The 15,577-nt window shown below is 37.0% G+C and overlaps 1 protein-coding gene across 1 annotated transcript in view; it reads right to left on the bottom strand.

Moving 5' to 3' along the window:
• LOC100444065 (acyl-CoA synthetase medium chain family member 1) overlaps positions 1-15,577 on the bottom strand; it is a 74,317-nt gene that overhangs the window by 42,603 nt on the left and 16,137 nt on the right. Inside the window, exons 4-6 of the mRNA XM_002826181.3 lie at positions 12,106-12,246; positions 10,367-10,526; positions 2,245-2,324 (exon numbers count right to left, since the gene is read on the bottom strand). Coding sequence (XP_002826227.2) covers positions 2,245-2,324; positions 10,367-10,526; positions 12,106-12,246 — 381 coding nt within the window. The remainder of the gene's footprint in view (positions 1-2,244; positions 2,325-10,366; positions 10,527-12,105; positions 12,247-15,577) is intronic.

Here is a 15,577-nt window from a genome sequence, read left to right as displayed (position 1 = left end):
ATTACGAGACAAGGAAGAAAATCAAAATATTGTACCCCAAAACATGTTTCTCCACCATATCTTGAAATTGCCCTGCAAAGTCTCTTGTGGGAAAAGTCCACATTATATAGAGAATCCACTTTCCCCTTCATTTTCCTTCCTTCCTTTCTATATCCAGGAGATAATCAACTAAGAACCAGGCACCCCTTTTAAGTCCGATAAGACACATTTTACAACCTGCTTTCTCTCTTAAGTCTGCTATCTGAGAGTTTCCTCTGCACAGTAAAACTTGGTTTCCACAATCCTTTCTCTTAACCTGAACATTTCCTTTGATCCCAGTCTTCAGATAAACTAATTGTCAATGAGAAAATGTTTAAATTTACCTATAACCTGAAGGACCCTGCTTTGCATTGTCCTGCCTTTCTGAACCAAACCAATGTGTTTCTTAAATGTATTTGATTGATGTCTCATGCCTCCCTAAATTATATAAAACCAAGATGCATCCTGACCATCTTGGACACATGTTCTCAGGACCTCCTGAGGGCTGTGTCATGGGTCATGGTCACTCATATTCAGCTCGGAATAAATCTCTAAAAATAATTTACAGAGTTTGACTCTTTTCATCGACAGTAGTAGTTTCCTATGTACAGCATGTGATATAAAGTCCCTTCTCCTTTTCCCATGAAATTTTCTTAAAGAATACAAAAACAATCACAAAATAATAATTGGATTCCCTGAAGAAAATGGAGAAAAGTGATGGAAGTTTGACAGCCAGCTGGATGCAGCTAGCATGAGGCTGAGCCCAGCCAGCTCTTGGTGATGAGGAAAGTGGCACCATCTGGACCACTTTTCCACCTCATTACCCTCTGCTGATACAGACAGGGTCAAGAGTGAGGATAAGAGGGTTGTGTTCACTGAGGATGTCTTCCTCATTCTTTTGAAGCTTAAACCAAAGTACATAAAGTGGGCAGAGTCTCAGATGGAGTAATTAGTTATGCCCTGATAAGTTGTGTGCCGAGTTTGGACCAAGGCCATCATCTGAGGAACGTTGCAAAACTTGGCTGTCATATGAGCTTTGAAATACAGATGGAAACAGAATACAGCCAGACTGAAGCTTCATGAGTAAAATCTAATTATAATTCAGAGTTAGCTCTGTAAGGGCAATCATTAAACTCTGATATTTTAACTTTTATGTCTAAAACATGTTAGCTCTGATTTTTAAACTAGCCAGTTCAATTTCAGAGTCCCTAAAAGATACATAAGTGCCCATAAGTTTCAAAGAGTGTGTTTTGGTTTAGCTTAAAATTAACTCTCAAACATAGGAAGATGCAAAAATAAAGTTGTATTAAGATAACACCACACACCCACCAGCCTGGCAAAAATTAATAAGTCTGACAATACCAAATGTTGGCAGGAATGTGGAACAATGGAAATTCTCCTGACCTGCTTATATAAAGAAGCATAAATTAGTTTGGAAGATAGTGTAGTGTTGTGTTGCATCAGTGTGACCCACAATCTTCTCCTTGAAAAACTCTACAGAAATACATGCTTGCACACATCAGGGTGCATGTTCTAGGATTCTACATAGCATTAATCATCAATAGCCTCTAAGTGAAAACTACAGAAATGTCCATTAATAGTAGGACTGGTATAAGAAATTGTGATATTTTCATAAAATAGGATGCTGCACATAATGAAGATAAACTACAGCAATATGCAACAACAGGGACACATCTTAGAAACATAATTATTACATAATAATGTAGCATTACATGTGTAAAGTTCAAACACATGTAAAATAAAATTTTGGTTAGGGATAGTTCCTTAGGAGGTAAATTATAAAGGCAACTAAGGAATTAACAACATAAAAGTCAAGATAGTTGTTTCCTTTAAGGGAGATGGAAGTCTCTGAGGTGCACGCAATGTTATTTTTTTTGACTTTGGTGAGTGGGTTACACAGATATTTTCAATAATTTATTAATCTGTAAATTTCTGTCTTATGCATTTTCTGTACAATTGTTATTTTACAATTCAAATATTTAAAAAGGAATCAACCCACAATCATGCAAGGCTCACTGAATTTCCTTTGGATCTCTGGAACTGCTTTAATTTAACTAATTAACTTTTGAACATTATCGCCACCAACACTTAACACACAAACACACACACACACTCCTCAAAGAACCAGAAGAAAAACAGACCATGATGTATCAGATTCCTTAAAATCTTAAATAAAGATGTTGTTGCAAGCCACTTCTACCATACCTGGTGAAATCCTGCTGCAGAATCATTCGAAATATAGATGATACCCCCCAAAAGTGGTTGATGGGGTATTTCAACAATGTCTGGAAAGGGAAGAGAGAAGAAATTTTATTTTACAGTTAAGGTTAAACTAACAGCCAATTATTAACAGTCTAGTTCTGATCTTCCAGCTAGAAGAGCCCATTTATTCATTTCTTAATCCTTTAAATACACATATATTGAGCATGGATTTCATATATGGTATGCATCAGGTACTGTTGGGGAAATACAAAAACTGAGATAATGTTCCAACTCCTATGGTAAGTAGGCACTAATAGGATAAAGCAGGACTCGAATGATAAGGCAGAAGTTGGCAGATGTCATAAGAAATACTTGAAGTAAAAAAGTTCTGTGAGAACGCAGGTGAGGGAAATACTCCCTCTAGTTTTGTGTCCCAGGGAGCTTGATGGAAGAGGTGGTATTTAGTCAGGACATCAGCAAATAGACATGGTGTCTACAGGCAGAGAAAGAGGGAGTCTTTTGGAGATAGAAGAAATAAGAAGAAATAGGGTCTCAGGAGCTAAAGAAACATTTCAGTCAAGTCAAATAATATGATTTATTTAGACCCACTAGAGAGGAGCAAGAATTAAATTTTGGAAGATAAGGTAAGTTGGAGCCAGGTTATTTAGACTCTAAAATGTTTGGTACTCATGATTAATTAGCTGGATGTGTTTTCTTTCTGAGTTTCAGATCAGGGTGGAGATACACTAAGAGAGTGAAGAACAGTAAAGAGAAAAGAAAGTGGGTTTGGGTGTCTTAATTTAAATCCTGTTACTTAATTTGTCTGTAATTCAATTTCCTTATCTGCAAAATGGGAATGTCCATATATTCCATTTAGAATGATGATGAAATATAGTTGTCATTTGTGGACAAATCTAGCTCTACTTCCAGTCCCTCCCGTCATAGACCCAATCAGCTTTCAATCTCTAGCCTCTACCTCTTTAATATCTCACATTTATATACGCTTTTAAAATTTTTGTCCTACTCTCACCCCTGGCCCACTGCTCCTACCCCAACAGGTGTCTTTCCATGTCTGTGAAGGTCTCAGGCCCACGCCAGTAATGTCTGTATCAGTAACCTCACCCCAGGCACAGTGAGTTGGATTGGTGATTTGGTGACAGACAGTTGCCTTAGGCTGTGTTGGTAGAAGAGCTGAGGCAGGACTGGCTTCTCTGTCATGATGTAAAAGAGTCTTGGAACATGTCCTGGGTCCAGGGCCTAAACAGCCTTGTGGCCTTTGGAACACCAATCTCTGTGCCAAAGGGTGGAAGGCTGCCCTGCCACACCATAATCTAAGCCCAGGTCATAAAACCCCTTGTGGCTTGGATGGAATCCAGGGCTCAGGGCATAAAACCCCTTGTGGCCTCTGGAATGTACACAGACTTGTTGGTTACTCTCCCAGGCTCATAAACATGTTCTCCATTATCTCAGGTAGCAGAGCATATTACATATGCATCAAAGAAAATGCTAAACCATCACAGTTATGCTTGGTGCACTGCTACCTTTCTACCTCCATGTCCTCCCATCCTCACCTCTTTACCCCCACATCCGCATGTCCTCACCACCTGCTTCTTTGTTTGATCACCAATAAATAGTGTGGGCTCCCAGAGCTTGCGGTCTTCGCAGCCTCCATACCAGCGTTGGCCCCCTGGACCCACCTTACGCACTCTTAACTTGTTTTTTCTGATTCCTTTGACTCCGCCAGACATTGTACCCTCCATGGCCTTGTGTTGGGTCTGATCACCCCAACATTCTGGACCACTCACTCAGCCTCTAGTTGACCTGGACTGGTTATCTGGGAAGGGGGAATGTCAGCCCTGAAATGCTGTGATTGCTATGTTTGACTATGTGCATGTGAAGTAGCAAAAGTAGTTCTACAAACAGAAAGAAGGAAGCACATCTATAGGGAAAAGCACAGGAGACACTGAAGCTGCCTTAATTCTTGGTATCTTTCTAGTTTCTGTTTTAGATCTTTATCAAGCTCATATTGCTCTTCTCTACAGAATAATGAGCTATTCTAATTCCCCCGTCCATGTATTTCTTTTTCCACTAAGCTCTGTTGAAGTAGGCTTCTGTTACTGGCAGCCAAGGGAGCTCTGCTTAGTAGGTAAGAATTAGACATAATAGGTGTCTGGGGCCTTTCCCAGAACTTGGAACTTAGTAGGTGTTCACCAATGTGGGCTCTGGCTATTATCATGTAAGTTGTAACATATGACTCCTCTTGGTGCTTTGCAGCTTTCAGTAGGGGTGTGGAACAGAGAGCAGGAGACTTTTGCAACAGATTTGGCAAGAAGGACTAAGTTGACGGATGGGCAGAGAGGAAATAGAAGGAATGTTTTGTTTTACTAATTTGAATAGTATTTATTTATTGATTTATTTTTGGTCTAAATGCCCCCTTTAAAAGGCAGAGTGGCAAGATGGATACAAAGAAAAGACCCAACTGTCTTGTCTTCAAGAGACCCATCTCACATGTAATGATGCCCACAGGCTCAAAGCAAAGAAACGGAGAAATATCTGCCATGCAAATGAAAAACAAAAAAGAGCAGGAGTCATTATTCTTATATCAGATAAAACAGACTTTAAACCAGCAATGATTAGGAAGGACAAAGGAGGGCATTATATAATGATAAATGGTTCAGTTCGACAAGAAGACTTAACTATCCTGAATATATGCACACCAAACATTGGAACACCTAGATTCATAAGATGAGTTCTTCTTGACTTATAAAAAGATTTTGCCAAACAAAAATAGTGGGGGACTTCAACAACACACTGAAAATGTTAGACACATGATTGAGGCAGAAAACTAACAAAGAAATTATGGACTTAAACTCAACATTTGACCAATTGGACCTAATAGACATCCACAGAATAATTTACCTAACAACCACAGAATATACATTCTTCTTGTTCCCACGTGGAACATATTCTAAAATTGACCACATATTCAGTCATAAAGCAAGTCTCAATAAATTCAAAAAATCAAAAGCATACCAAAGTACATTCTTAGACCACAGTGCAATAAAAACAGAAATAAATGCCAAGAAGATCACTGAAAACTATACAAAAATATGGAAATTAAACAATTTTCTCCTGAATAACTCTTGGGTGAACAAGAAATCAAAAAAGTATCTGAACTTAATGAAAATGAAAGTAGAGATACCATCTACCAAAATCTTTGAGATGCACCTGAAGCTATGTTATGAGGAAAGTTTATAGCACTAAATGCCTTCATTAAGAAGTTAGAAAGATCTCAAATTAAGAATCTAATATCACTTCAAGAGGAACTAGGAAAAAAAAGGAACAATCAACGAACACCAAAGCTATCAGAAGAAAATAAATAATTAAAGTTAAAGAACTGAATGAAATTAAGATGCAAAAGTTTATACAAAATATCAATGAAACTCAGAGCTTGTTTTTCAAAAGAATAAACAATATTGATAGACTGCTAGCTAGATTAACAAAGAAAAAAATGAGAAGATCAAAATAAGCCCAATCAGAAATGACATAGATGACACTATAAATTGTCCCACAGAAATATAAAAGATCCTCAGAAACTAATATGAACACATTGATGCACATAAATTAGAAAATCTACAGGAAATGGATAAATTCTTGGGAACACACAGCCTCTCAACACTGAACCAGAAAGAAAGTGAAAACCTGAACAGACAAATAACAAGTTCTGAAATTGAGTCAGTAACTACTAATCCCAAAAAGCCCTGGACGAGATAGATTCACAGCTGAATTCTAACAGATATACAAAGAACTGGTACCAGTACCTCTGTAACTAATCCAAAAGATTAAGGAGAAGGGACTCCTTTCTAACTCATTCTATGAAGCCAGAATCCTTTTGGCCCCAAAATCTGGCAGAGATAAAATGACAAAAGAAAATTCCAGGCCAATATCCCTGATAAACATAGATGCAAAAATTCTCAGTGAAATACTAGTAAACTGAGTCCTGCAGCACATCAAAAGGTAATTCACCATGATCAAGTAGGCTTTATTCCTGGGATGCAAGGTTGGGTCAACATACGCAGATCAAGAAATAGGATTTACCTCATAAACAGAATAAAAAACCAAAGCCATGTGATCCTCTTAGTAGGTGCAGAAAAAGCTTTCAAAAAATCCAATATCTCTTCATGATAAAACCTCTCAAGAAATGAGGCATTGAAGGAACATACCTCTAAATAATAGCCATCTATGACAAGCCCACAGCCAACATCACACTGACCAGGCAAAAGCTGGAACCGTTTCCCATGTGAACTGGAAAAAGTGTAGGATGCCCACTCTCACCACTCCTATTCAACATAGAATTGGAAGTCCTACCCAAAGCAATCAGGCAAGAGAAAGAAATAAAAGATATTCAAATAGAAAAAAATTTTTATTCAAATTTTTTCTATTTGAATAAAAGATATTCAAATAGAAAAAAGTCAAACTATCTCTTTTTGCTGACGATACATGATTATATACATAAAAAACCCTAAAAACTCTACCAAAGGGCTCCTGGAACTGAAAAACAACTTCAGTAAAGTTCCAGGATATAAAATCAGTGTACAAAAATTAGCATTTCCATATACCAATATTGTTCTAGCTGACAGCCAAATCAAGAACACAATCCGATTTACAACTACCACTAAAAATGAAATACCTAAGAATACATCTAACCAAGGAGGTGAAAGATGGCTACAAAGAAAACTACAAAACACTGCTGAAAGAAATCAGAGATGACACAAATAAATGGAAAAATATTCCATGTTCATATATTGGAAGAATCAGTATTGTTAACATGACCATATCGCCTAAAGCAATTTATAGATTCAATGCTATCCCTATTAAAATACCAATGTCATTTTTCACAGAATTAGAAAAAACGACTCTAAAACTCATATAGTACCAAAAAGGGCTTGAATAGCAAAAAGAACAAAGCTAGAGGCATCACGTTGCCCAACTTCAAACTATACCATAAGGCTACGGTAACCAAAACAGCATGGTACTGGTATAAAAACAGACACATACACCAATGAAACACAATAGAGAACTCACAGCTATAGCCATATGGTCTTCAACAAAGTGAACAAAAATAAACAATGGAGAAAGGACTTCCTATTCAATAAATGGTGCTGGGAAAACTGGCTAGCCATTTTTAGCAGAATAAACCTGGGCTCCTACCTTTCACCATATACAAAAATTAACTCAAGATGGAGTGAGGATTTAAATATAAAACCTTACACTGTAAATATCCTAGAAGAAAATCTAGGAAATACTCTTCTGGATATTAGCTTTGGCAAAGAATTTATGGCTAAGTCCCCAAAAGCAATTGCACCAAAACCAAAAATTAACAAGTGGGACCCAATTAAACTAAAGAGCTTCAGCACAGCAAAAGAAATTATCAAGAGAGTAAGTAGCTTACAGAGTGGGAGAAAATATTTTCAAACTATGCATCTGACAACATCCAGAATCAAATATCCAGATTCTACAAAGAATTTAAGTTCTTTGTAGATTCTAATATGTAATGTCTAATTAGAACTAATATCAGAATCTACAAAGAACACAAATCAATAAGTAAAACCCAAATAATCCAATTGAAAAATGGGCAAAGGACATAAACAGACACTTCTCAAAAGAAGACATGCAAGCATCCAACAAACAGATGAAAAAATGCTCAATGTCATTAATCAGAGAAATGCAAATTAAAACCACAGTGAGATGCCATCTCGCACCTATCAGAATGGTGATTATTAAAAGGTCAAAAACAAATGCTGGTGAGGCTTTGGAAAAAATGGAATGCTTGTATACTATTGATAGAAATGCAAATTAGTTTAGCCACTGTGGAAAGCAATTTGAAAATTCCTCAACAAACTTAGAACTACCATTTGACCCAGTAATCCCATTACTGGATATATATCCAAAGGAAAATAAATGATTCTACCAAGAAGACACATAGGTTCATATGTTATTGGCAGTGCTATTCACAATAGCAAAGACATCGAATTGACCTAGGTGCCCATTAATGGTGGATTGGTATAAAGAAAATGTACTACATATACACCATGCAATACTAAACAGCCATAAAGAAGAATGAAATCATGTCCTTGGTAGCAACATGGATGAAGCTGGAGGCTGTTATCCTAGGTAAATTTTTGCAGGAGTAAAAAACCAAACATCACTTTTTCTCACTTATAAGTGGGAGCTAAATATTGAATACACATGGACATAAAGTTGGAAACAATAGATGCTGGGGATAACAATAGACACTATGAAAAGGGAGAGGGCGGGGGGGTCATGGGCCAAAAAACTTACTGGGTACTATATGCACTACCTGGGTCATGAGAATATTCTTACTCCAAACATCAGAATCATGCAATATACTCATGTAACAAATCTGCACATGCACCCTCTGAATCAAAAATTTAAAAGACTTCTTGTTTTAGTCTTCAATAAGATGGACTAATACAATATATAAATTAAAAATTATTATGAATAATTCATAAAAATAGTAAGTGGGAAATAGTAATGCAAATGCTTTTTTGGTAAATTTGTAGCATTTAAACTTTAAACCTTTACTAAGGCTTAAAATACATAAAGACCTTTTGGGACACTCTCTATAGTAGCGGAAGAATAAGGCATGAGGGTGGGAAGGGTGGTCAGTCTTGTTTGTGGTGCTTTAAGTCTCAGGTGCAGAATGTGGTACAGAAAATAATGATGGTGACACAGGAGGAGGCATTGATATAGAGGTAGGGAATGAGATATGGGAAGTGCAGTTTGAAGTTCTGGAGCAATGATCAGATGGGCTTTACCAACTAGCAGGTTGGAAACGTTTTGCTAGCCTGGGAGAATCAGCTTGGACCGAGAAGACTAGACCCTAGGTACAGTCCTGACAGCCACCTGCATTGATGTGCTTGCTGAGAAAAATGGAGGTGAAGAAAATTGCTTAGAAAGAAGAGGAACAGTAAGGGCAGACCATTGGAGGACTGCAGTATTCAGGAGCAGGCTAGGTGAAGCAGAGGTGGCTGCAGCAAATGGAGGATGTTCTTTGGTGAAGTTTGGTATTAAGGTGGAAAAGATGGGTTGACCCAGTGTGTAGCAGGTTCAAAGGAAGGCATTTTAGGATAAGTACACTGAATATGTTTATGGACTGAGGGTGTAAAACTAGCGAAAAGTGAGAGACTGAAAATACAGGAGAAAATGCGTAGTAGATTAAAGATTAATAAAGAAATGCTGCTTATCCAAGGCCAGGAGATAGAACTCTGCAGTGGTTGTGCAGAGCGGGTGGATTTTGAGAGGTGAGGGCAAGGTCTGCCTCTGAGAGGCAAAGCAAGGGTGTGAGTGGAGACATAAAGAAAATGTTGGGGTGAAGGGACATACAGAGAAAGAGTTCATGCAGGTGACTTGAATTGTCATCATGATGTACTCATCATAACAATAGCAGCAGGAGCTCCCACTGATAGAGTGTTTTCTATGTGCTGATGTCAGGGTTAAGTACTTTACACATATCGCCTCTATCATCTCATTAATATTACCTAAGACTTTGTGAGGTAGTAATTATTAAAAGACCTATTTTGCAGATAAGGAAACTGATGCTCAGAGTGGTATGTAACCTGCTAGTTAATTTCAAAGGTGGGATAAGAAGCTAGATCTGTCATATTCCAAGGGCTGTTTTTAAACATTTCATCATATTGAGTAAGAAAACACACACACACACACACACAAACACACACACACACCCCCCCCAGCTGCTTGGCCCTGGCAGCATCAGGGTCCAGGATCTGGGAGACTTGGACTTGTTGTGCTTTCTTTAATTTTTCAAAATGCACATCCTGGGTCCCAAGTCTACAAAGGCTGATCTACAGGTCTGGAGGATCGCCCAGTAATATACATTCCTTCAAGGTCACATTTTGATGTGACTCGGGTATAGTGACTCAGATTCAGTGCTTCACACTTTGAGAAGTCCAGGCCCAGGATCATCTTAGGCTCATGGGCTTCTTTGCTTAATAAAATATTTTTTAGCAAAGTCCAGCTTTCGGCCTGGAAACATGTATTTTTTTCTGGAATTTTGCTGATAGTGGAAGGTGAGTCTTCTTACCTGTACAATGACCTTGGTGTCAAACTGTGGCAGATGGTGGATAAAGACTGTACATCCCGCTGTCCATGGTTCTACCAGGGTCCAAATGGTAGCCACGATCCATCCTGAGTCCGACAGGCACCAGCAGACATCGGATGTCTTTAGGCTCCATAATTTCCTCCTAACTCCAAAATGCAGTGGCCTCAGCTGTGTGATCATGGCTGATGTGATGAAGGGTTGTGCACTACGGTTTTTAGCTATGAACCCACCTTTCTCACTCTCAGTTCATGTGATTTGTGTGGGGCGCCATATCACCCTCAGGCCAGGTCTCAAATGTGTACTGCCAAATATTTCCCGATTACATACAACTGAAACTGGTTGAATCATACTACCTCTCTTGAACTGATTCTCCTCCAGTGCTCTCAGTAACCAGACATGTCATCCCTGTCCATGAAATTGTCCAAGCCCCAAACTTTGGCATCAACCTTGACCTCCTCCCATCTCCCATGTTTAGCCAGCAGATCTGGTCCACTCTATTTCCTGAAATCTCAACTGTGTTAATTTCCATCATGCCTCTGGCACCTGGTCCATGCCACTACTAGCTTGCACCTGGATTAGACTATGAGCCTTTAACTGGTCTTCCCTAACTCTATTCTAATTTTCTCCAATCCATCCTGCATCCCGCAGCCATGGTGATCTTATCAAAATACAAATTTGATCAGATCTCCTCCTCCCTAAAAAACTTTTAGTATCTCCCTGTTGTTTTCCTAATAAAGTCCAAAATCTACTACAAGGTCTGCAAATCCCTGCACGGTCTGAGTCCTGCTCACTTTTCCAATTCTTCCTATTGGTCCTTCACCCTACACCCTGAGCAACAGATATTCCCAAGTCTCTGTAATTCTATGAATACTACTTTTTATATCTTTGTGTCTTTGCACAAATTATTCCACCTGCACAGAAGCTCTCCCTTCTCTCACCTGCATTCCTCCATGGGTTTTGCTACTCAACTGTCATCATTAGTGTAAATACCCACTGCCCCTGTTCTGGTTAATACAAAAAGACATCTGTGCTCCATGTTCTGTTTAATATGTTAATACATTTTAAAATATAAAGAATTTGGTCCATTCTGAATATTACTAGTTGGAGATGAGAAGGCATAGAGAAGGAGAGGTTTGGTTTGCAGGAGATTAAATAATTAACCCAAGGATACAGCTTTGCCCTCTTAGGGGTGATGGCTTGGCATAGCTTGGTTCCAGATATTTTCCTTGCTATAAGTGAATAATTGAGGAACCCTAAGTCCGATTTTCCCATAATAGGGGAGAGGTGAGGCTCTGTCATCTCAGGTCACCCTGCTAGAATATTCTGTCTTTCCCTAAAAAATTATGGAACCACTGTCAGGCTTGTCATGTGTGTGGCTTCTGGAATGTTTATTGTCTCTACCCACATTTCCTCCACACCGCCTATGAAGATGCTCTGATAGAACCTAAATGTGCCTCCTTTGTCACTCTGAGGCCTCTGTCAGCAAACATTTAGGATTCCCAGACTTCACCTCTCAGACCCTGAGAGGTCTGAATGAAAGAGAGTGGAATTCCCAGCCTTCACCTCTCAGACCCTGAGAGGTCTGAATGAAGGACAGTAGAAGGGAAAAGGAGTATGGAGTCACTTCTACTTACAGCTCCTTTCCCAATACACACACACACACACACACAAACTTTGCCCACATCTGGGATCCAGCCTCTATGTCGGTGCCCTCTTCCTACCTTCCTGGGAAGGAGGGCTGTAAGGCCAACCCATGGGAGTGTTTTGCCATCTTGGGGAAGCCTGTGGTCCCACTGGTGAAGAAGATGACCATTGGGTCCAAGGTCTTTGACTTAATACAAGTGTGTTCTGGGGATGCTGATCTGCAAAGGGGTTCAAGACAAAAGGAAAAATGTCATGATTGCTGTTTCTTCATCTTCTGGGAATGCGAAAGACACATAAAGCACGGACAGGAAACTGGGAGTTTGCAACACTAGAGGAAAACTGGCTCTCCCAGAGTTAGGCATCACACTGACTTGATGGGTGATTCAGACATGTGGACCAGCATTTTTTTATTTGAAAAATTAGTAAAATACAATGAATCTTAGTAATTTAATGAACATTTAAATAGCACTTGCTATGTTCCAGGCAATGCTCTCAAAGATTTACAAATATGAATCATTCAGTACTCAGAGCAACCCTAGGAGATGAGTACTACTCTAATCATGCCCATTTTGCAGGTAAGGAAACTGAGACTCAGAGAGGTTAGATAATTTGCTTGGTAATATAAAGCTAGCAAGTGGCAGAGCCAGGATTCAAACTCAGTCTGCGCCCTAGTCTGTGCCCTTAACCAGACTGCTAAGCTTGTTTTTTAAAACTAAACTCTGTGACCTTGGTGATGAGGGGTGGGGAAGAGAAAGAGAGAAAGGGGGAGAGTAAAAAAAATATATTTAGTTGGGCATGCTGGTGGGCGCTTATACTCCCAGCTACTCAGGAGGCTGAGACAGGAGATTAGTGTGAACCCAGGAGGCCAAGCTTGCAGTGAGCTGAGATCACGTCACTGCACTCCAGCCTGGGTGACAGAGTGAAACTCCATCACACACAAAAAAATGTGTATATATATACACATATATATGTGTGTGTATATATATATACACACACATATATATGTATACACATATATACATATATATACACACACATATGTATATATATACATATATATGAAAAACATATTTATATATTGTATATCATATATAAAATTTATATATAAAATTATATATAAACAAAATATATACTTATATGTCATATATAATATATATACTTATATGTCATATATAAATGTAATTATATGATATATATTCATATGTAACTATATAATATATAATATATAGTATATATAACTGTATATACTACTATATACTATATAATATATAGTATATATACTATATATACTACATAATATATAGTAGTATATATACTATATATACTATGTATACTACATATTATATCTACTATATACTATATATAATATACGTACTATATATACTATATGCTATACATAATATATGTACTATATATACTATATGCTTTATATAATATATGTACTCTATATACTATATGCCATATATAATATATGTACTCTATATACTATATGCCATATATAATATATGTACTCTATATACTATATGCTATCTATAATATATGTACTCTATATACTATATGCTATATATAATATATGTACTCTATATACTATATGCTATATATAACATATGTACTCTATATACTATATGCTATATATAACATATGTACTCTATATACTATATGCTATATATAATATATGTACTCTATATACTATATACTATATATAATATATGTACTCTATATACTATATACGATATATAATATATATACTATGTATTTTTAATATTATATTTATATATAAATGTATATACATATATTAATATATAAATTGTATTTATATATTTTATATATAAATTTTACATATGAGATATAAACATGTTTTATATGTACTTATATTTATATATAATATGTTATATATATTTATATATTATATATGTTAATATTTATATATTATACATTACATATATTACATATTTATATTTTTGTATATTATATATTATATATATTTTATACATAATTTATATATAAGCATAAATATCATATATATACTTGTATATAAATTATATATAATGTCTATAATATATATTATATATTATATATAATATAGACTATATATAGTATATATTATATACACTATATATTATATATACTATATATAGTATATATATACTATATATAGTATATATTATATAGACTATATATAGTCTATAATATATAGACTATATAGTATATAATATATATACTATATATAGTGTATATAATATATAGTGTATATAATATATACTATATATAGTGTATATAATATATACTATATATAGTGTATATAATATATATTATATATAGTACATATAATATCTACTATATGTATAGTATATATAATATAGACTATATATAGTCTATATAGTATGTATATAATATATGGTATATATTATATATGCAAATTATATTATATATAATTTATATTATATATTATATACTATATATTATACATTTTATAAATTATATAATATAGATTATATAAATTATGTATAATATATATTATATACAAATTATATATAATATATATACATATATATATTATATATAATTCTTCTACCTGTGGAACAGGAATTAAAAGAAATTAAAGAATGTGTAAGCAAAAACTCAGTTGCATGTAAGAAAACCCAGTTGCCCCTGAGGAAGAGAAAGGTGAAGTCCTTTAAAAATTAACTGCCTGTTTGTCTGTCTATGGCTACTGAGCCTCATCTCTCCCTTTCCCAGGCATTGTGAAGACCCTGTTTCTCTAGCTGTGCAGCTGCAACGTCACTAGACAGATAAACCCAAGTCGCAAAACATGTTTTTCCTTGAAAAGTAAGAAATGATGTAATGCATGTCTCAATTGAATAACTATCTTTGTTTCTCACTTCCGTAATATGCTTCCCCCTGAACAGATCTCTCCCTCCCCCCTCCCCACCCCCAAAATGCTTAAAAGGTAACCTGACTCTTTGTTCGGGGCTCAGTCCTTTGGATGTTAATCTGACTGGGTGGGCTGGTGCACCTAAATAATACATATATCCTCCTCAACCCCATCGGTCTCTCTGATTCCTAAATTATCCCCAAACATTTCTGGTGGCCCATATGGGGATTGCAGATAACAAATTTACTGTCTCCTTTGCCTGTGGGACTAGGGCCCTGGGGCTGCGGAAGACCTGGCATCCAAGGCATGCCATCAGGGAGCTTCACCTGGATGGAGACTGGCTCTCCGTGCGTCCCGGTGCCCTGCCCAGCAGCGCAACGGAACCTGAGATGGGGCTGCAGGATGATACCAGCACTTCAGGAACCACGGTAAGGAGAAAGGGCCCAAGGCAGGAAAGCCTATCCCATAGGGATGAAGGGGAGCTTGATCACCTCCCAGGGACCAACCACTCATCCAACCCAGAGTGGCTGGGGGTGGCAGGAGTGGCCTGCCAATTTGGATGAACCTCGTGTCCCCCTAACAAAGTGAAAGTGGTTCACTGGTGGAGAAAATGGGCCGATACAGCGGCAAGTGCAGCAAGGAAGAGTTTGCTGGCAGGATGGTAAGAGTGGCTT

The sequence above is a fragment of the Pongo abelii genome, chromosome 18 (assembly GCF_028885655.2).
Source record: "Pongo abelii isolate AG06213 chromosome 18, NHGRI_mPonAbe1-v2.0_pri, whole genome shotgun sequence".
NCBI lineage: Eukaryota > Metazoa > Chordata > Mammalia > Primates > Hominidae > Pongo > Pongo abelii.
This window is presented reverse-complemented; position numbering and strand designations above follow the sequence as displayed.